This window comes from Geotrypetes seraphini, chromosome 6 (assembly GCF_902459505.1).
Source record: "Geotrypetes seraphini chromosome 6, aGeoSer1.1, whole genome shotgun sequence".
Taxonomy (NCBI): Eukaryota; Metazoa; Chordata; class Amphibia; order Gymnophiona; family Dermophiidae; genus Geotrypetes; species Geotrypetes seraphini.
The window spans coordinates 67,564,318-67,586,861 of NC_047089.1; the positions used below are offsets into that span (position 1 = coordinate 67,564,318).

The 22,544-nt window shown below is 42.4% G+C and overlaps 1 protein-coding gene across 10 annotated transcripts in view; it reads left to right on the plus strand.

Annotated features, from left to right (window-relative positions):
- The window catches only part of ENOX1 (ecto-NOX disulfide-thiol exchanger 1), a 628,466-nt gene that overhangs the window by 438,698 nt on the left and 167,224 nt on the right, over positions 1 to 22,544 (plus strand). For all 10 annotated transcript variants that reach the window (XR_004539889.1, XM_033948806.1, XM_033948804.1 and 7 more), the window contains one exon: positions 7,240 to 7,452. Coding sequence is in view for 9 of the 10 variants with exons in the window: in XM_033948806.1 (XP_033804697.1) it covers positions 7,240 to 7,452 (213 nt within the window). In the remaining variant the exon portion in view is untranslated. The remainder of the gene's footprint in view (positions 1 to 7,239; positions 7,453 to 22,544) is intronic.

The window sequence follows — 22,544 nt, forward strand, 5'->3', positions numbered from 1 at the left end:
TGTCATTAACACTGAGCACTATTGCACTACAGTACACACTACTGCTTAAATATTGTTTTATAGTGTGTCCTGTTGCTGCATAATGCACAACACCATTACAGAAGCTCATGTAAACCGCTCTGAATTGACTCCCCAGTCATTAGTAGCAGTATAGAAGCTTTCGATAAACAATAAACATTATTTATGAATATGCACACTGTTAATGATAGTGCCCAAAAACAAAAAAAATTGGAAAGAAAGATGGAATATCCTGTAAATGAATCAGGAAATTAAACAAAGCAGAAATTTTGGGCCTTCCCATCTCTATTAGGAATGCTCCCTGATATCCAGAAATGTAAAAAGGTCTTAAAAACTACTTTATTATACTTCCAAGCACTTCATGTAACACTATGCCGACCCACTCCAGATAGTAATAAATACATTGTGCAAAGCCGCAACAGTGCACCCCACCTCCTGAACATCCCCCATCCATTCCCCAGTGGCATTGCCCCCTCTCAGACCCTTCCCCATAGCATCTCTATCTCAGAATCCCTTTCCCGATGGCATCTCTTCCTCTCTTTCCCTTAATGACACAGAGAGAGATGCCCAGCTTTGGAGCTGGAAGAGATACTGTGTGTAAAATAAGTTCCTTGTTTGGAGAGATCTGTGTGGAGATCAGAAAGAGAGTCTGAGACTTTAAGTCAGAAGGGGGTAACTTTGCAGTGAAAGGACAATTTATACACTAGTCCCCTTCCCTTCCCCTGTTTAAAAGCAGACTGAAAACCCACCTTTTTGATATGGCTTTCAATCCTTAACCCTACTCCTCTGCCCTACAACTCATCCAGCTGATTAAGCGTTCCCCTTAACTGTATCCATGACATCTTGTTTGTCTGTCTTGCCTGTTTAGATTGTAACATAAGCTCTTGCATACAGGGACTGTTTTCGTACTCTTTGTGACTCTGTACAGCGCTGCGTGCGTCTCGTAGCGCTATAGAAATAATTAATAGTAGTAGTAGTGCCTAATATTAGGTATGAAATGCATGTATATGTTATAGAATAATGGCACTTATGTGAATCATTGGCCACCAAAAATTGGCATTTACTCAGGTGTTAAGCACTGTTCTGCCCTGAAAAGCCAAAACACAGTAGCTATTGAGAATGTAAATACAAGAAAAGTCCAAAAACATGTTTTTGTTTTTTTAATAAATGCCCGGTGGCGTACAAGGGTAGAAGGCACCTGGGGCAGGGGCTCCTGGCATTGCTGTTCCCTGCACCCCCCTTGTACTCTTCCAGTCGTACACCTCTTCTCTGTTGCGTGCATACGCCCCCCCCCCCCCCGGCCCACGCAGCTCTTCAAAATCTGCCTGAGGAAGTGGATTTTGATCTCCAAAAGTTAGTAAAATATGTATTACAATTAGTCCAATTACCTTATTTCATTTTCTATTTACAAATGTTTATCAATACAGCTATAATACTATTTTATTCTAAGGCAACAACAACAACAAAATCTTGATTTCTACCTTTTTTCATCTCTGGTTTCTGCTTTCCTCATCTTCCTCATCTGCTTTCCTCTCAATTCTATCCACATCTGCCCTCTTTCCCTTCCATTTTCTCTTTCTGTCTCCACTCCCTCCCCATGATCTGGCATCTCTCTCTTCTCCTTTCCTTCCCTCCTTCTCACTCCAACTCACCCCATGGTCTGAAATCTGCTTCCCTTCCCCCATGCCCTGGGATCTCTTTCCTCTCCTCTCCTTCCATCTCTTCCTCTCCCTCCATGCTCCTGGCATCTCCTTTCCTTCCTTTCCCTCCCTCCCTTCGTAATGGTGTGGCATCTCTGTTTCCTTCCCTTCCCTCTCCCCATGCCGTGGCATCTCTCTCCTTCCCTTCCTTTTCTTCACCCCCCCCTCCTCTCATGCTCTGGTATCTCCTCTCTTTCTTTTCCCTCCCTCCTTTCTCCTTGATCTGGCATCTCCTTTCCCTCCCTTCCTTCCTTCCCCATGGTCTGACATCTGTCTTTCCTCTCCTCTCCCTTCCCTGGTGTTCCTTCTCCTTCCCTGTCTTTCTATCTTTGCCACCCCGTTACGCCCCAGGCTCACACCTGGCCCTATCCATTGCCCTGCCCCCTCAGCCTCGTTGGGAGGGAGAGTCATCCACACACGCATGGATGCCCCTCCCAATGTGATCTGCTTTTCAAAACCTGGACAGAGTGCCCTGTTTTGAAAAGCTGTCCGGATGCCCAGACATGCCCTCTAAAAAGAGGACAAGTCCGGACATCTGGTAACCTTACATTTACCTGCACACAAAGTATGCCATTTTCAAGCAACTCATTTCCATGATAAATTGTTGTTTATCTGCAAACATGGCTTTGAAAATTGCCCTTTGTAAGCATATCTATTTTTGAAATAATGCTTTGAAAATGTTTCCTGTACAAAATAATAACTTTTATTTTCAGTACATTTTTAAGAGCATGTACATATGAAAAGATAGAAGATATCTTCTGCAAAGTGCAGAACTGTTATTACATTTTTGTGATGTGATAGTTCTAAATAAAATGAGTTTCTTTCCAAATGAATGAGTTTAATAAGGCAGCACACAGGCCTTAGTTAAATTAGATTAAACAGTTTCTGTTTTGATGAATAATTTTCTGTTGGATAAGAATTAAATTTATAATAAGGTATGGAAATGTTCAGTTGTGTCGTACAATATGTCAGTAGGTACGATTATTTTTATGACAGTAGGTTTAGCTAATTTGAAAGCTTGGAAATTAGTTGGAAATTAGAAATTCAATTGGGCATCTTCTGTTGTTTATTTAATCTTATATGTTGCATTGATACTGCACTTTTCCATCTATTAAACTGTTAGAAAAGGTAGCTTCTTTATATGATTCTAATATAGGGGTCTTCTTATTAAGGCATTATATTCTATGGATGCGTTAGCATTTAGCACGCCTTAGTAAAAGGAACCCATATATTTTTAGATGTTTAACCATGGTATTTTTCCCTTGGTAAAACTATCATTTAACTATAAGATGCCCACAAGCCTAGCAACATACAAAGAGTAAACTGAACTGACAAGAAGGGCCTGATTCTAAAAACAGCACCTAACCGCGATCTGCACATTTGACCAATCAACCTCTAGATCAGTGTTCTTCAACCACTGGTCCGTGGACTGGTGCCGTGCCACAAAAATTTCCTGCCGGTCCATGGCCGGCACGTGCCTCGGGCCGGAGGAGAGCAGTGCACAAAGCCGTGTATGGCGGCTCCTACGCACGTCCTGTGCCTGAACCGTCGGCCTTCTCTCTGACGTCGCAACATCAGAAGGAAGTCTTCTGGATGATGTGCAGGACGTACGAGGCTCTACCGCACCTGGCTTTGTGCAAACTGCAGCAGTGAGGAAGAGGGGAAGTGAGGAAGGAGCCGGCCGCAGGCAGTGAGGGCAGTGAGGAAGAGAGAGCCAGCCACGGGCAGCATAAAACGGCCAGGTGGGAGCACTGGTATGTTTATTGGAGAGGGGAGGAAGACAAGAGAGACAGCTGGTTTTCTCAAGGCGTTGTTTGTAAACAAGAGAGGGCAGGACACCCAGCCTCACCCAACTGCCGTGATGAAGGGATGGCACGTTGACAAGGAGGTCAGAGAGCAGATGCGAGCAGAGGGAGGCACCTAATTGAGACACAGCTTGGAGGGAGGGAGACAACAAAGGTAGGGGAATGATTTTATTTTCAATTTAGTGATTGAATTGTGTCAATTTTGATAATTTTCATCTGCTGTCTATATTTTGCACTGTTCAGGAAGAAATGCATTTGTTTCTTTTTCTCTGGGGTTGTACTGCATGCAGTCTTGAATCTTAGGGTTTCGTTTGTATATATTTTAGTTTTTGGTCCCTTATTTACATATGGGTTATCTGTGTTCTGATAGGAATGAATGTTGAGAAGCATACAGTGTGCTTTATGTAGTTTAATTTTGTGGTTAACCATTATGTGTTGTTAATAAGATTATATTGTGTGTGTATATGAAAAATGAATGGAAAAAATAGTGTTACAATTAGTATTATTATGGGGGCGGGGTCTGGGGTGGAGATGGGCGGGGTCTGGCCCATGACTTAGCCCAGTGACGTGTTGGCGTTTAGCGTGTGCTAAACAGCAAGCGCGTCTTAGTAAAAGAGGGGTATAATGCTATAGCGGCAATCAGTGCTCTTGCTTGAACTGGGATGTTATATTATCATACTCCCTGGACCCATTGATAAGTTTGATCATAGTATTCTAAATGTGCTTATATTACTAACTTTATAATATATCAGAGACACAATGGCCTAGATTCTGAAAATGGTGCCATACATTAGGTGTCTAGATTGTGCTTATTGTTGCCTGACTTAATTGCTTTAATTGGCTCAGTAATTGACTGTGCTATTTAAAACCAATTAAAAATTAATTTAAAAAGTAGGTGCCAGAATCACATCTACAGCATGGCGTCTAGTGATGCCTAAGGTCAAAGTAAGCACGGTAAGGGGGTAGAGATGATCTTAGGCAAGGGGTGGGCAACTCCAGTCCTCGAGGGCCGGAATCCAGTCGGGCTTTCAGGATTTCCCCAATGAATATGCATTGAAAGCAGTGCATGCAAATAGACCTCATGCATATTTATTGGGGGAAATCATGAAAACCCGACTGGATTCAGGCCCTCGAGGACCGGAGTTGCCCTCCCCTGTCTTAGGCGCTGCTATGCATGATTCTCCGTAAAACCTAGGTAGCTGTGATTCTGTTAACAGCGCCTAAGTGTGATTGTTTTTGTAGGTGCCAGCACCATTTACAGAATCCGGACCAATGCGAAATTCTATTCCGTTTATGACTGAAAGTTCACAAGAAGAATCATTCGATAGTGATGTTGGATTTGAGCTGTTGTGATTGTCGCTGTCACCACCGTAAAAAAAGCTAATTAAGGGGCACTGTTACTAAAGTGTGTTAGGCACGTGTGAATTGGCGCACATTAACGGCAATCGCACAAATGTGGTAACTGCTTTTGCATTGCAGATATAATGCACATGCTAGTTATAATTTTGTGCTAAGGGGCATAATTGTGTGATGCCTGGGCAGAAATTGTGCTTGGAGAGTATATTGCAGTTGGTATGGGTACACTTAAGGGGAAATTCTATACGAGGCACTTAAAGATGGGCACCTGAAATTATGCGCCAAACTTAATTAGTAAATTGGCTTCAATTATGAGCTTTAACAAGCTCATAATTGGAAAAAAAAAATCAAAATTAATTGGGTGATAAGTACCTATTTTCTTAGGTGCAATTCTACAAAAGATTGTATTGTATGGTACCTTGCGGTGCCTAACTCCAAAGTAGGCATGTTTAGGGGTAGAGAAGGACTTAGAAGCCGCTAGGCATGATTCTCTAAAGGACTTAAGTGTCTATAATATAGGCCTTTAAAACTCTAGCCTACATTACAGGCATCTAAGTTTTAAGTTAGGTGCGATTTTATAATAGGCACCTAAGTGTGATTGACAAGAGATAGGTGCCATTTATTTATTTAAAAGCTTATACCCTGCTTAAACCTAAGCGGTTCACAAGATACATACACAGTTTTTAAAAGCAATACAACACAAATTAAAATCTTTTCAACAGTATTATTAAAGTGAGCAGCTTTCAAGAAAAGGCCTCTATAAATAAAGCCGTTTTTAACACCTTTTTAAATCTCTGAATGTCAGAGAGCATCCTGAGTGACCCTGTAAGATTATTCCATAGTTGCACCCCTGCCACTGAGATTACTGAAGCCCTCATTTTTGCATAATGTATGCTTGTCAGCCCTTCACTAACTACCTAAAGTGTCCTCTCTGACCACAGGGCTCAACCCGGTTGATACACTTCCAGATATCAACAAAAGAACTTTATAAACAATCCGATATTTCACTGGTAACCAATGAAGTCGTTTCAGTAAAAGTGAGATATGATCGAATGTAATGTAATGTAATGTAATTTATTTCTTATATACCGCTACATCCGTTAGGTTCTAAGCGGTTTGAAGAAAATATACATTAAGATTATAAATGAGAAGTAAGAAGGTACTTAAAAAATTCCCTTACTGTCCCGAAGGCTCACAATCTAACTAAAGTACCTGGAAATTAATAAAGAAGAGAAAATAAAGATGGTTGAAAAAAGAAAAATTCTATGTGAATTTATAGGATGGAAATTAAACTGACAGTGAAGAACTGTATGAAAAATACATATGGAATTCAGTTAGAGAGGGTAGGTTACAATCTATTTATGGTATTTGTTTAATTGGAAGGTGTTAAGGTGGGTAATTTGGGGGAAGGTTATCTGAAGGTAGGTGAATCTTCTGGAGGTAAAAGATCAACCGAGCTGCTGCATTTTGAACCACTTGCAAAGCTTTACATCTGGCAGCTGTAATCCCCAGATACAGCGCATTTCAGTAATCTAATTGTTGAATGATAACAGTGTGCAAAACGATCCTAAAATCATAATGTGGCAACATCACTTTTAATCTTCTAAGCACTCGCATCTGGTAGAAAGTAGACCTGATCCCAGCCAACACCTGTGCCTGCATACTCAAGGTAGCAACTATCCCAGGGTTGGGCAACTCCGGTCCTTGAGGGCTGGAATCCAGTTGGGTTTTTAGGATTTCCCCAATGAATATGCATAAGATCTATTATATCATGCACTGCTTTCAATGCATATTCATTGGGGAAATCCTGAAAACCTGACTAGATTCCGGCCCTTGAGGACCGGAGTTGCCCACCCCTGATCTAACCAAACCCCCAGTACCTCTGTGCTATACTGTATACCAGGGTACCATGCACTATGGACATTTTAATGTACAATCTGCAAAAGAAATGCTGAGCGTACCTCCTAATTGATGCCACATTAAATTTGCACTTATTGCATGTTAAAGTTTGAAGTTTCCATGCCTTAAATCAGTGGTTCTCAACCCTGTCCTGGGGACCCCCCAACCAGCTGGGTTTTCAAGATATCCCTAATGAATATGCATGAGAGAGATTTGCATATAATAGAACTGACAGGTATGCAAATCTCTCTCATGCATATTCATTAGGGATATCTTGAAAACCCGACTGGCTGGGACAGGGTTGAGAACCACTGCCTTAAATCGAGAAATTAATGCATTTTAGTAAAAGGACTTCCTAAATGTTACTAACAACATTTGTAGCTTGAATGCTACAGATTATAATGTACAGTATATTGTGGAGCCCTGTAGGTTATTTTGAACTTATAATTTGTTTGTGGTAGATGATGGCCAGTTTATAGAGGCCATTGCAGTGCTGATTACCTGGATTGAGAGAGGAGAAGTGAACCGTCGATCTGCGAACCAGTTCTACTCCATGGTGCAGTTAGCAAACAGTCATGTCCGTCGACTGATGAGCGAAAAAACAACCCACGAGGATGAATTGGAGCAAGCCAAAGAAGAATTCAAGAACTCCATGATGGGGATTCTTAGTCAGTGTAAGTAATTTGTTTTTTTTATTTTGAAATTTCAAATAATGTTTACAAAGAGACATAACAGGATATGGAAACATAACAAATCATTTTACATAATTATTATCATTACAAAATCAGAAATTCCATCTAGCCCTCATTAAAAGAAGAGGTGCACTATTTAATAACAGAAATCTATTTCAAAGGAAAATTAAAGGAAGAAAACATCTTCCTTCTATATAAGCATCTTTTTCAAATCAGGCTCCTCAATTTGAAAATAGCTATCTCAACCAACAAAATATATAATCTCCCATTATTTTGATCAAGAAATTGTATCAACTGAGCCGGATCCCAAAAACTATAATCTGTACTTTGGAAAAGTCACCAAACACTTGCAAGGAAACTTCAGAAAAAATGTGGCACCCAGTTCCACAACTCGAGGTTTCAAGGCTAAAAAGTCCTTCCTTCTGAGTTGGGTTGATCTTGGCCACCTCAGGGAACATTTGAACCTTAGCTCCACAAAATAAAGCATTTTTGTTTTTAAAATAAAGTTTCATCGTCAATGCTTTATCGCTCTCACTCCAAAAAGTTACAAGTAAGGTAGCTCTCGTCTGTATTACATCTTGGGAGACTTCCAAAAAATCTGTCAGATCTATATCAATAGATTCTAACTGATCTGTTCCTTGCTGCTTTGATACTCTTTGTTTAACTGGTATATAATAGAGAGTAGAGATAGACACTGTCTCAGAATTCTGCATACCCAAAATCTCACCAAGATACTTCCGAAAAAGGATCTCGGGTGAGATTAAATAAGTTTGTTTAATTTGTATCTTTTGGGGGTAAGTAACACATTCCAGTTCTCTCGTTGCATTCCTTGCGAGCTTAGAGGAAAGTGACCAGTCTTTAAGAGCTCACTTGTTAAGGTAAGCAATGGCTCAGTACTCTATTTGTTTTGTTGTTGTTGTTGTTTTGATCTAGGGTGTTTTCAATTAGGCAGCTTCTACCTGCCTCAAATGTAACCAGCCTCAGTCAGATTATGATGGCATGAGCTTCCATTTCACCAACCCAGGCTGTTTCCCCTGTTTTATTACTCCCATGCCACATGCACACATTGATGGTCCTTGACTGAGAGCCACAGAGCATAGCTGACTCCAGAGCTCAGTATTTGGCCATCCTGAGGGTAATTTTATAACAGGTGGTCTAAGTTGGGAGGTCAAGTAGGCACCTATTTTGAGATTGTTTTATAAAGAAATAATATGTTTCTATCAGGGTAATATTCAACCCATGGCAGTAAGTGCTTTGCAAGCCACTTCCAACTGCAGGCTGACCTAACCCTGTATATTCAGTGACTCCTGTATATTGCGTGGCTCCTGGCATTGAATATCCCGGTATGTCTGCTGGGCCAGAAGTTAATTACATACCAGCTGATATTAAGACTGGAGCCCTACTCGGTGCACAAAGCTAGGGCAGCTATTTTTGCTATGATAACTTTAAATACTTACTTAGACCGCTAGCTAGCTACGTACCGCCGCTACCCGCTAAGCCGGTTATGGAGCCAGCCAATTACTGGTGATATTCAGCAGCACCAGTTGGTTAAGTGCCTCCGAATATCAGCAGTTGGTTAGCTCAGCAACACTTAAGTGGACAGGAGCCTTTTCTGCCCAGTTAAACCCTTTTGAATATTGACCCCTCTATGTGTCTTTTTGTAAAATATCATCACAGAATTTATACCAGCTTGGGAGTAGGCGTTAATGTAAATGATTGAGGTTTGGGCATATTTTATAAATTATATGCTTGCTTCATGACTCAGCCTGTACCCTACCCAAACTGTGCTCCTGAACGTGTCTATGTGAAAATATGAGGGGGGGGGGGTCATTGTGCTCATACTGTAGGACAGTGTCTCTCAAACTTTTTTAGCTCCGGCACACTAAACAAAGCAAATATTTCTCGCGGCACACTAAACAAAGCAAACATTTTTTGTTGCACATTATAATTGAAATTATAAAATTGCAAAACCAACAAAAAATTACATTTGAGAGTTATTTATTTAGAGTTCTTTAAGCTATGTATGGATAATTGTAACAACAGTGAAACTAAAGTAGATAGAATAGAATTGCTAATCAACGCGATGGATGTGCTTATTTTTGAGTACAAATTAACTCAAAACACGGATTGATAGTTAACAAGTAAGCACGTATATCATCATCCACCAGTTTTGTTTTGGTTTTTTAATTTCTATCAGAGCTGAAAATCCAAGTTTACAAAGATAAGAAGATCCAAACGGTAACAAAGCCTTGATTGCTTTGTTCAAGGTAGGATAACTACTGCATATAAAATAAAACTAAAATCACTTGCCATTAGCTTTCAAGGACCAATTACATCAAAGAATGATGCTTGTCTGAGCAGTTGTATCCTTACGCATACAGACGCTCATAACATTGTCAGACTCTTGTGTACACAACATACATGTAATCTATTCTAGTGTAAACCTATGAAGGGAATTTAAAAAAATAAAGTAAAATTCTGCAATCTGCTATAGGGTAATTTAATGTGACATGAAACAGCATTTATGCAAGAACAATCCTTTATGGAATCCCCCTCCTCCCTCAGCCCCATGTCAGGCAAGCTGGCTTCACACTTGAGTGATGACTGAACCTCTCCACCCAGAGCTATTAATGCTGTCCCCAAGACATCTCCCAGACTCAGCCAACCCAAGGAATCGGAGGCCTGACCCAGCAACTGAACCCATGTTCTTCACGCTGGCAGCCTGCAGTTATGCCACTGATCTCTCAGACCAGCTCAGTCGTTTGCTGCTCAAATTAATCCGTAGCATGTGTAATGGTGTAACGAGCAGCACCAACGATAACCTTCATTCTAATTAAAACGTAGACGGCTGTACTTAAATGCAATGAAGTATTAATCTGTGTTATTACCATGGTAACCGGGAACATCAAGACGTTATTTAAGGCTTAGAACACGAGGTAGGCAATACAATTAAGGCCAGGGCTGGGCAGACAGACTTCAACAGTCTATTTCTTGATCAAGGCTAGACACATGTGGATGGCTGGAGTGGGCTTTGACAGTAACATTAATAGTTGGGGATTATGTCTACTGCTGGGCAAGCATCTATGGTCTGTGCCCTAAAAATAGCAAGTACATTTCAAGACTAAGAATATATATGTTATATTGCATCGTATGCTATGAGTTAATTTTATTGGGCAGGCTAGAGGCACCGTGCAGGTCTTTATCTGCTGCCATCTACTATGCTACTGTGTTCTATGAATATTGGAGCATTTTGCGCTCCAGGCCAGAGTTGAAGCATTACCTTGCTGGCCCGTGGTAAAAATCATTACTGCCATTTAGTGAAAGGAGCCCTATTCTATAAATGTAAGACAGGCACCTATGTGATTTTATAAAAGAAGCTCCAATAATATTCAAATGCTAACGTACACATTAGGTCTTCTCCAGAGTTGCTGCAAATTTGGTAATGTTTTAAGGGGGAGCCTAGTGTAATTGCATTTTTCAGGTACCTGTTTTAGGTCTGTTTAAAAAAGGCACATAGGCTATATGTGTCTTTATAAAACACTAGCTTAAGTTGCAGAAATCACACCTATATAGCAGGTGGGCACATTTATGCCTGTCATTGTAAATGTCCTTGTTTATAATTTTTTACATGCCCATTCTTCGCCCAAACTCTGCCCTACCTTTTGCAGAGTATCCACTATCATGTCAATGAAGGTATAATTTATGCTGGTTGGTATTTTATTAAAAAAAAAAAAAAATTACGTTTGCATTTGGCCACATAAGTGCAAAATTGACTTTAGAAAATGTTCCCCTAGGAGTGTACTCATTTATTTTTATAAACTACACATATATGCCACACCTTTGCTTTGCCCAAACTACATCCCCGCATTGCTTGCGGGGATGTAGTTTGCATAAATATACTATATGTATATGTAGTTAGCATAAATATACTATAGATACACGTGCTCCATAATTTTCCAGTTATATAAATTTTAAATACCATTTTCTGCAAGTAATGTATATGCAGAAAATTTTTCATTCAATTATCTGCCATAGTAGTTAAACATGCTACATCTGCAGATTGGCCAAGCAAGGGCAAAATAGTGTGCATGCATTTGGAAATCGCATCTACTGGATTTCCACTTAAGAAACTGGAGGAGAGGACAAGGTCGTTCTGCTCCTTTGCTTTCACCCCCTGATCATCTCTGTCCAGATTCTCTCCTGTTCTTATGTCTTTCTCTTTTCTCCCTTGGTGCTCAGCAAACTGGTCACCAAACATAGTAGAAGTGGCATTAGAAAAGTTCAGCATAGATCCTGTCCAGGCCCAGTGGCAGCCTGCCTTCTCTTCTTGCAGCATTTCTGGTTAGCATAGAAACCCTGGAAGGATAAAGAAGAAGGCAGTGGGCTGTTGGGCCTGGAGTTGGACAGACTAACACCAGATTGCTGAATTGCATAGCAGTATAAAGACCAGGTTGATTCATGCAATGCTCTGGCATCTATCACTACTACTAATAATCAGTTTTATAGCACTACTAGATGTACACAGCACTGTACACATTTTTTATGCAGGTGCTTTCTCTGTCCCTAGTGGACTCACAGTCTGTTTTTTGTACCTGGAGCAACAGAGGTTAAAGCAACTTACCCAGAGTCACAATAGAGCTGCAGTGGGAATTGAACCTAGTTCCCCAGGATCACAGTCTGCTGCACTAACCATTAGGTTATAACAGTGGTGCCTCGCATAACGGACGCCTCGCACAGCGAACGCTGCGCATAACGAACTTTTTGTCTTGCTCCCTATAACGAACTTCGTTTCACACAACGAAGTCGCCCGAGGGGCCCGGGGGGGGGGGGGCGGAACTACTCTCGCCGCTTCCTAATGTGAGCCGGGAACAGCAGCACCCTCCTGTCTGAATGCAGTGTTCCATCATCTCCCTCCACCTTACCTTAGATGCCGAGTTTTCCGGCTTTCTTTTTCGGCCAGCCACACACTTTCAAAGAGCAGCACATGCGCGCATGCTCTGTTGTTCAATCTTCTCCTCTGACGCAACCGGAAACCGGAAGTTGCAGGAGAGGAGAACATTGATCAACTCCAGCAGCTGCGCGTGCACAGCTTTTTGAAAGCGTGCGGCTGGGTGAAAAAGAAAGCTGGCAAACTCTGCATATAAGGTGAGGTGGAGGGAGGGAAATGTAGGGCTGTAGAACGAATTATTTTGTTTTACAGGTATTCTTATGGGAAAACGCGTTTCACACAACGAACTTTTCGCATAACAAACTTGCTCCTGGAACGAATTAAGTTCGTTGTGTGAGGCACCACTGTACATCCACTTGCTTGTAGAACACCACCAGAGAAACATAAAGATACATTTTCCCCTGTGCTATGCAAAATATAAAGATACCAGATGTCAGGCATGGTCTTGGAAGGGTGGTTCAACCAGGGCAATGGTCCGTGACTCCTTCGCCGTAGAAGGCTCCAAGTCATCCTGAATCTAAAGAAGGCACAGCTTGGTAGAAAGCTTTGGGGATCTATCAAAACTTAGCATCAGAGGTAGTTGCCTAAATGTGGCCTGCCAGTATATAATATGTGCTGTTTTCCTCCTCCGACTACAAACATACCTAAAGGAATTCCAGTAGAATTCTTGCATGCTTTAGCAATATTTCAGGAGATCAGTTTTCAATCAGACCATTTTGCCCAATTCATTGGGGGAAATGCCTTTGAAAATTGTCCTTTCTATGTATTGTTCCATGTTGCCACCAATTACATTTTGAAAAGAGTCTTGTGGAAGGAATGATTCCCTATAACCTCTTAAAATGTTGCCATGAAGTTATAGAAGATCAATACAAACAACAAAAACAAGGTAAAGCAGCCCCACGTCAAGTAAAACAGAACAAGAAAACAAGTGGGGGAAGGGACTGAACACTTCAGCCTTCGAAACAGTAATCCATAAACGGAAAAGGACGCTGTATCTACCGTGTTTCCCCGATAATAAGACCTACCACGAAAATAAGCCCTAACATGATTTTTGGAGTAGGTCTTTATATAAGTACTACCCCAAAAATAAGCCCTAGTTAGATCACCCTTGAAGATCCTCCCATATATCCCCGTGCTCCCCTATCCCCCTGCGCAGCATCTTTCCATCTCTCCCTCCCATCCGAACCCCGCCAACCCTCCCACTGTGAGACAACATACCTCCCTCCAAACAGCAGCATCGGTAGCATTTTAAACAAGCTGCTTCACGGCCTTCTCCTGCCGGGTCTTACCCTCTGCCGCATCACTGATGAAGTCATCAGCGATGCGGCACAGGGAAGGCCCCTGCGGGAGAAGGCCGTGAAACACCTGTTTAGAGTGCTGCCGACGCTGCTGTTTGGAGGGAGGTATTTCGGTCATGTGGCATTGCAGCAGAGGTTAGGACCTGGCGGGAGAAGACCACGAAGTAGCATTTGGAGAGAGGTATGTCAGTCTCGTGGCAGGAGGGTTGGGAGGGGGATGGGAGGGAGGGAGATGCTGTACAAGGGTTGTGCTGCATGGGGGAATGGGAGGGAGGGAGGGATAGAAAGATGCTGCTCAAGGATTCTGCTTCACAGGGGGGATGGGAGGGAGGGATAGAAAGATGCTGTGCAAGGATTCTGCTGCACGATGAGAGGGAAGGAGGGATAGAAAGATGCTGCTCAAGGGTTCTGCTGCACCCGGGGATGGGAGAGAGGGATAGAAAGATGCTGCTCAAGGGTTCTGCTTCACTGGGGGGGATGGGAGGGAGGGATAGAAAGATGTTGCTAAGGGTTCTGCTTCAAAGGGGGATGGGAGGGAGGGATAGAAAGATGCTTCAGAGGGAAGGCACAAGGGGATGGGTGAAAGGGAAGGAAAGATGCTGCACATGTGGGGGAGAGAAAGGAAAGAAGATTGGAGTGGAGGACTGGAAGGGAGAGATGATCATTGTACATGAAAAAATAAGACATCCCCCCAAAATAAGTCCTAGTGCGTTTTTTGAACCAAAATTAATATAAGACACTGTCTTATTTTCAGAGAAACATGGTATACACTGTATGTACTAGTTTTTATACATGATTATATTTAATAAGCTTTATTGTTTCTAAGGCTGATGTGTACAGTCCCTTCCCCCATTTGTTTTTTTGTTATAGAAGATCAGCCATACTTTGGGAGTAATTCCATACCTGAGCACCTCCAAGTTGCCTAGTTTTTGTAATAGAATACTAGCATAGGCTGATATAAGACGTCAGAAGGGAGCTGAGGCCAACGGGAGCAACAGGTGGAAGATGCTGCGCGGGGGTGAGGAGAGGTGAGGTGCCGGCGCTCCCACCAAGATGGTGCCCACGGCAGTCCATACCCCCCTTACTGTGCCAGTGTCTATGACCCATCCATGTTCTGCCCTGTCTGTAATTGCTTGTAAATACATATTATGCAAGCTTAGATTGTATTTAGAGAATAATGCTTAGACCAGGGGTGTCCAACCTTTTGGCTTCACTGGGCCACATTGGTCCAAAAAAATGTTTCTGGGGCTGCACAAACATGCAAACTCTGCAGCAAGACAGAGGAGGGAGCCGGCAAGATGGTAAACACCAGGGGGCAGCAGAGGAAAACACTGCATCGTCCTCGATCGGGGCTGCACAAAATACTTCACTGGGCCGCATGCGGCCCTCAGGCCGCAGGTTGGACACCACTGGCTTAGACAGAATTGCATATAAGTTATTATTCTACACCTCTACTCCAAACACATATATCCTTCCCAACACCAAAATAAGTTTGTTGGAAGAAGATGTTTGAGGACACTTTTGAATACCAAGAACCTCTTATCTGGAGTAAACTACCAATGTGCCTAAGCCAACCCACCACTCACCTAGACTTCCAGAAAAAACTTAAAACATATCTCGTCTCTCTATAGAGAGCTTAACGTGTAACTTTGATCTAATGGTAAACCGCATGGATTCACCCAAACAATCACAAGACCAGGCTTAAACATGTAACTTGATCTAACTTTTATTATAAACCGCACTGGTTTCTTGCAGAGAAGTGTGATATGTAAGACACTGTATTGTAATGTATACCCTCAGATTCTGTATAGGTTGTCAGAGTTGGGTGACCAAATTTGGGTGCAGATCCCATATCAACGCATAAACTAATTAGCTAGTTAAGTGCTAACAATCAATAATTGGTGTTAGCAAACATTTAATTGTTGGTAGTTAGGACTTGTGTGCAAATCTGCCAAAATGTCATAGCTTGCAACTCAAAAGAAGGCACCAGTGGGTCAGGGATGTTCCCAGTAATTAGGCACACCCAACTGCCATCAGTTGGGCACAAGGCTTTACACCAGGTTCTTGTACCCAAAGTTAGACCCTTTACAGAATACTAGCTTAGCGCAGATCTTAAAAGTGTCAAACTTTGGGTGCCATTTCCTGAATCCAGCCCATAACGTGTATGCATATGTGAGCGTCTATTTTATAGAATTGCTGTTCATATGTATAAGACCAAATGAGGTACGCAGAAATAGGCAAAAATAATATTTTTCATTAAGCCTCGCAGAAAAGGGAGGGCATATCAGAAACCTGTCTTTTTCATGAAGAAATGAAGAATGCTTTGTTCAGTTTTTCCAAGCACTTCTGGGCAGCCTTGTATTGATATGCTAATTCCTGAGCTCTAATTGGACCAAGGTTCTACTTAATTATATCAATCCTACTTGCAAATATTCATTTCCCTTTAAAATTACTAGCAAGTTCTAAAAGCTTATAAACTGGAAACCACTCTATTTTAATGATTCTACATAGACAAAGCACACTTTTAGAAAATTATATCGCTGAGGGCTGCTTGGTGGTAAGCCAGGCCCCTTTGTATCCCTTACAAAGAAATTGAACAGTGGGCAGTGATACTTAGCAATGAATGAGAGTTCTGCTCATTTGCTGCCTTTATTTAGTTAAAAGGTAAAATTCCTTTAAAATTTAGTGTTGGCAGATACTCTGCGCAGTTATGCAGTGAACGGAGGAAACTGAATGGAAGCTTTCAGGTGAAAACAAGATAAATAGGATAATTGCAGTGCTTGGATCTCTTTTCAGAAACACTTGGGCTTTATTTATGCAGGTTTGTGTTGAACTTTGCCAACAAAGGTGTGTAACACAAAATAATCGGAGCCTGTATTTTCCACAGCCTGTGCCATCTTTTCTGGCGTATCAAAAACAGTGACTTCTGAAGGGCAAACGTAGACATTGGAAAAAAGAAAATGCACCTGCTGGGATTTGCTAATTATTATAAGGAAGTGACTAATTTTCTCAGACTTTGAATTCAATATATAAAATTTGGGTGTTTTTTTGGTTTTTTTTTACCGTTTTGTGCCATGGCTATTAACCCTTTCAGGACCATAAGGATCGTAGGCCAATTTTTGTGGTTTTGATGACATTTTTATGGTAAAAAGGGCTTGCAGATGCCAAAAAATTGTTTTTTTTGTGAAATATCATTATTTTTATTTAAAAAAATCACACTTCTGGCTTATGGACAGTGTGGCAAGTGAATCTTCTCGTCAATCTAGCAACGACGCTAATGAATGAATGTCGGAACCAGTTTGTTTACATAAAGGCAGTATCATATGGAATCCGTACATATCAAATTTAGAACTGTAGACTATCCCAATCAAAATTTATAGGATTTTAAAGTTATGGGACAAATATGTCCCTTGGTCCTGAAAGGGTTAAAGAAACAATTTGTCCTCGGCATAATTAATTTTCATTTATAAAGAGTACTTCAGCTATCACATCTGGACAGAGCATGGTAGAGGGACCCTGTTGCTTCAGACACATGCAAATTTTATTACATACAGGGGAGCCACAGTCTGTGGTTACTAGTTAAGGAAAGTCATTAAAACAGCTGGGCTAGATGGGATGGGAGGAGTGTTAGAAAAATACATAAATAAGGGAAACCCCTTCGCATCTTCAAGTGAAGGCTCATGGAACCGTAGACCTTTAGATTCTTTAGGTGTTTCCAATAAATATAGAAACACAAGAGAAAACTGAAAGGCGTGCATAAATAGCTTGCTAAGATCTAGGAGTTTTACACATTATTTCTACATAAGGGTACTGCTCTATTTCACAACCGTGAACCTCCAGTAAAGGAGGGAAAAATTTTTGATCCACATTAACAGCTATTAATATGTGGTAGCAACCAGTGTCCCATGTTACCTTATACACTCCTCCATATTCGCGGGGGTTAGGTGCAATTCTGGCCCACGAATCAGAAAAATTTGTGAATGACTTTAGGGCTGACACTAACCTACCCCACCACCCTCCCACCTCCCAGACATCTCCACACCTTACTTTTAAAGCCTGGTGGTCTAGCGGTGAAGTGGGGCAGGCGTGATCTTCCTATTCTCCTGTCCCATGCAGAGCCGTGAACAAAAATGACTGCCATAAGTTCCCGTTATAGTCTCGTGAGATCACAGGAACTTACAGCAGCTATTTATGTTTGCGGCTCTGCATGGGGCAGGAGCGTAAGAAGATCGCTCCTGCTCTGCTTCGCTGCTAGACCGCCAGGCTTTAAAAGTGAGGTGTGGAGACGTCTGGAAGGCGGGAGGGAGTCAGGGCTGGGTCAGGGTTTAGAAACGTGCGATAACTGAAGCTGCGAGTCCTAAACCCACAAATATGGAGGGGGACTTGTAGAATGGCAACTAGGTGCCTAATCTGCTACTTTATGGTGTATTTGATGCCTATCTCTAGGCACTTCATTATAGAATTGTTCTCGTTGTGTATTGAATATGACACTTTAATGCTGTTCAGTATAAAATAGACCCCCGAATGTTTTGAAGTTGTTGGTGCCCTGTAACATGGTGCTAATCTCCAAATTCCATAAAGTGCGCCGAATGTAATTGATTGATAGGCTTAGTAGGCACTGATAACTACTAGTACGACTATTATTAATTATTTCTATAGCACTACCAGATGTACACAGCGCTGAACAGAGTCACAAAGAAGACAGTCCCTACTCGAAGGAGCTTACAATCTAAACAGACAAGACAAAGGATGTCATGGATATAATTAACTGGCACTCAACACCTCATAATTCCCATTAATTTCAAATTAATTGTAAGTTAAATGCCTAAGTCGAAAAATGCAAATCTGTCAAAAGTAGATGCCTAGTTCCAAGCACCTACCTAAAAGTGGATGTTGTTATGAAGGTGGATCATGGGTGTGGTTTTGAGTTAGGTGCCATTAAGCGCCATTAATGTATGGCCTTTAAAAAAATTCATCTGAGCCCTTACTGCCACCTATTTTGTAAGGGCCCCCACACTAATCAATTAGCATATGGCAGTGCCTCACATGCTAACTGATTAGCTCTATCATGTCCACTCTCCATCCCCTAACACGCCTCCTTCCCAAAAAAATACAAATTTTTTTAACACACGGTATGCACACGCTAAATGCCCATTTTACTGCAGGACTCCAGTACGTGTCCCGTGGTAAACTTATTTAACATGCGGTAACGGGGAAATTCTGTATAGGATGCTGGTCTCAGCAGCCGCCTAAGAAGGGCTGAGAATCTCAGACTGGCATCCTATACAGAATTGTGTCTGCCCTAATAAACAGATGCCTAACCCCGCCTAACCACCCTGATTCTGTAACTGGCACCCATGTCACAGGTGCCTGTTAGAGAAACACGCCTGATCTCTTGCCATCAGCTGATCGTGGTAATGAAATGTCCCTGCTGCGATTAGCTGAGTGTGGCAGGGAACCCCTGAACTCCTCGTGAAGTCGGTTGGCAGGAGGGATGCCCACTCCCTCCCGCCACTACCTCCAAACCCTAGTGAAGGTCCGCGGCTGGAGGGATGTCCATTCCCTTCCACTACACCCTCAAACCCCCCCTACAAAGTCCATGACAGAAGGGATGCCCACTCCCTCCTGCTTCCAACCCCAAACCCCCCAACAAATCTCCCAGCAGGAGGAATACCCACTCCCTCCTGCCGCCGCTCCTCCCAGAACTCCCCCCCCCCACTCAGTGGCACCCCTACTCCAGAGATCCCTGTAGATCCCTTTCATCCCCCTAACTGGTAGACCCCCCCCCAGCACCCCCCATACCTTTTAAGATGAAAGTCCAGCTAAAGTGATGCATACACCCTCTGGCCAGTAGGCCCATAACTCCAAATGGCTGGCCTTCCCAGTGTATTCTGGGATGTACCAGGGAAGAGCCTAAGGCTCTGATTGGTATCTGGACAATTGGAGTCTTAGACCATTCTCACTGCATCCCAGGATGCACTGGGAAGGAGGCCTAAGACTCTGGTTGCCCAGGTGCCTAAGGTTCCTCCTATGGGAGGGGCCTTAGGCATGAGCCAATCAGAGCCTTAGGCCCCTCCCCAGCGTATCCCAGAATGCACCAGGAAGGGGAAGGCCCACCATTTTGGAGTGGCGGGCCTACCAGCCAGAGGGTGTATGCATCCCTCCGGCCGAACTTTCATCTTACAAGATACGTGTGTGTGGGGGGGGGGGGAGTCTACAAGTGGGGGAAGGGGCTCTGGATGGGGTTTTGCCAGGTGTGGGGGGAATTTCTGGGGTGGGTTGCCAGGAGGAAGTGGACATCTCTCCTGCTGGGGGATTTGTTGGGGGGTTTTGGGGGTGGTGGCAGGAGGTAGTGGGCATCCCTCCTGTTACAGAAATTCACAAGGATGGTGACGGGAGAGAGTGGGCATCCCTCTTGCCACGGATATTTGTGGGTGGTTCGAGGGTGGCGGAGGGAGGGAGTGAGCATGCTTCCTGCTGGCCGACTTTGCATTGAGGGGGGTCCCATGCCATGGCCACTCCGTTGATTGCGGCAGAGAGATTTCTGTGTTGTGATCAGTTCAGCGGTCACATCTATTTTGAAATGTAGGCTAGCATTTTGCTAGCCTACATTCTAGGCATCTATCGTGGCCCTAGCTTGCCCATGGCCACTTCTAGACGAAACCACACCTACACTTAGTGTAGGCATCCTGCCTCAGGTTTTTTATTTGTTTAGCTGTTTAGAATTCAGTAGGACACGTCTTACTTGTTTAATCACTAGTAGATTTGTTATCATGGCCAAGTATGTTCTGTATGTCTAATATTTATTTGTTTATATGTTGTTTTTTTAATATTTTGTAAATCGTTTTGCATTTTGAACAAGCGTTTAATCAAAAACCGGAATAAACTTGAAACTTGACACCTACTGCTGCCTTTGGGATAGTAGAGCCAAACATGAACATTGGTAAAAAAAAGATTGGCCTTTGAGGGAATATATGGTGGTTGAAGGACAAAATGTAATCAATGAACCTTTGGTAGCACGAAATAGAATCATACTGCCGCCACTACATATAAAGCTAGGCCTTATGAAACAATTTGTAAAGGCTTTGAATAAAGACGGTTCGTGCATTGAATACATAGCGCATATGTTACCTGGACTTACCGTGGAAAAACTAGAGGCAGGAATTTTCGATGGTCCACAGATCAGACAATTTATAAATGACCCATGTAGCATCAGTGAATGAAATCGAATCATGTGTCTGGTCTTCATTTGTTCTTGTGAATAACTTTCTTGGCAACAAGAAGGCAGACAACTACACACAATTACTAGAGGATATGCTCTTTCATTTCAACAGGCTTGGCTGTAACATGAGTGTTAAAGTCCATTATCTGCACAGTCACTTAGATCGCTTTCCAGAGAACCTTAGAACATAAGAATAGCCTTACTGGATCAGACCAGTGGTCTGTCTAACCCAGTATCCCATCTTCATGGAGGCCAATACAAGTCACAAGCAGTTGCATAGTAAAGGGGGGAGGGGCGCCCACCCCGAGCGCCATTCGGTGGGGGATGCCAGTACCTCTGTAGATCTTTACTAGCGCAAGCAACTTCTCTTTCCTGTTGATTGCGCCAGGCCCCTCTGAATGACGGGGTCAGGAAGTGCATCAGGAACCTGGTGTTCTGTTGCGTTTTATTTTGAGCTTCAGACTTGTCACTCCTTTCAGTTAAGTTGATTTTCATTTTTTTTGGTTTTACGTTCTGCTGGGGAGCTGGCTGGATTGGTTCTGTGAGGGGCCGCTTAGAGGTTTGCTATGTTCTCACCCTAATTTACATTTATAGTTGTTTTGAGTTGAGAGTGATTTCACTTTATTTGATTTCTGCACACATTGGGGGGCCCAGTGATGGTATGCGGGTGGGGGTTTGTTAACCTCTGCCTGGTTTGTGAAGCGTTGGAGCTTGTCTCCCGTTGCTGCTCGGACACACTGAGGGCTCCCCATATATATATAAAATATTTTGTGGCTTAGGGAGATTGGGTGTTTAATTTCCTCTGAGCGACCCCTTTCTGGAACCTTTGACTATTCTGCCTTTATGTAGTATCTAGCTTAGGTTGTGGCAGTTTCTTTGGAGTGTGTTTTGTTTTGGTACCGATACAGAGCAAGCAATGGCTTCTCCCATGCCTGTCTCAACAGCAGTTTATGGACTTTTCCTCCAGGAAATTTCCAAACCTTTTTTAAAAACCAGCTACATTACCTACTCTTGCCACATCTTCTGGCAACGCATTCCAGAGCTTAACTATTCTCTGAGTGACTTAAGCAAAGAGCAAGGTGAAAGATTTTACCAAGATATAAAAACAATGGAACCAAATACCAAGGAAGATGAGATGCACACGTCATGGCAGACTTTGGTTGGAATATTAGGCGGGTTTGTCCTGGCAGATCCCACTCTCGGAAGTCTTACAAAAGGAGCTTCTTGTATGTTGAATGACTGGAAAGTTTGTATCATAAACTTGTGCGTTTTGGTATGAAATAAGTAGATTTTTTTATGTGATACACTTTTCTTTTAATTGTTGATATGCTTCCTTCATGCTTATAAAATATATTAATTTAAACACTACATTAAAATGTCCTGATTTTTTTTTAATGGGTGAAGAGTGGTGTATGGCACATGTTCTGTATGTCAAAAACTAGAGCTGATAAGAGAAAACTGATGCCATTTTTGGAATCAGCAGATCAAATATACCCAGAAACAGGTCTAACATTTGAGGCACTAAAATGAGTGTTGGCAAGTGTTATGAATGAGAATAAATACAGTAGAAGACTTTCATATAATGCACAATGGGTCAATGTGAATA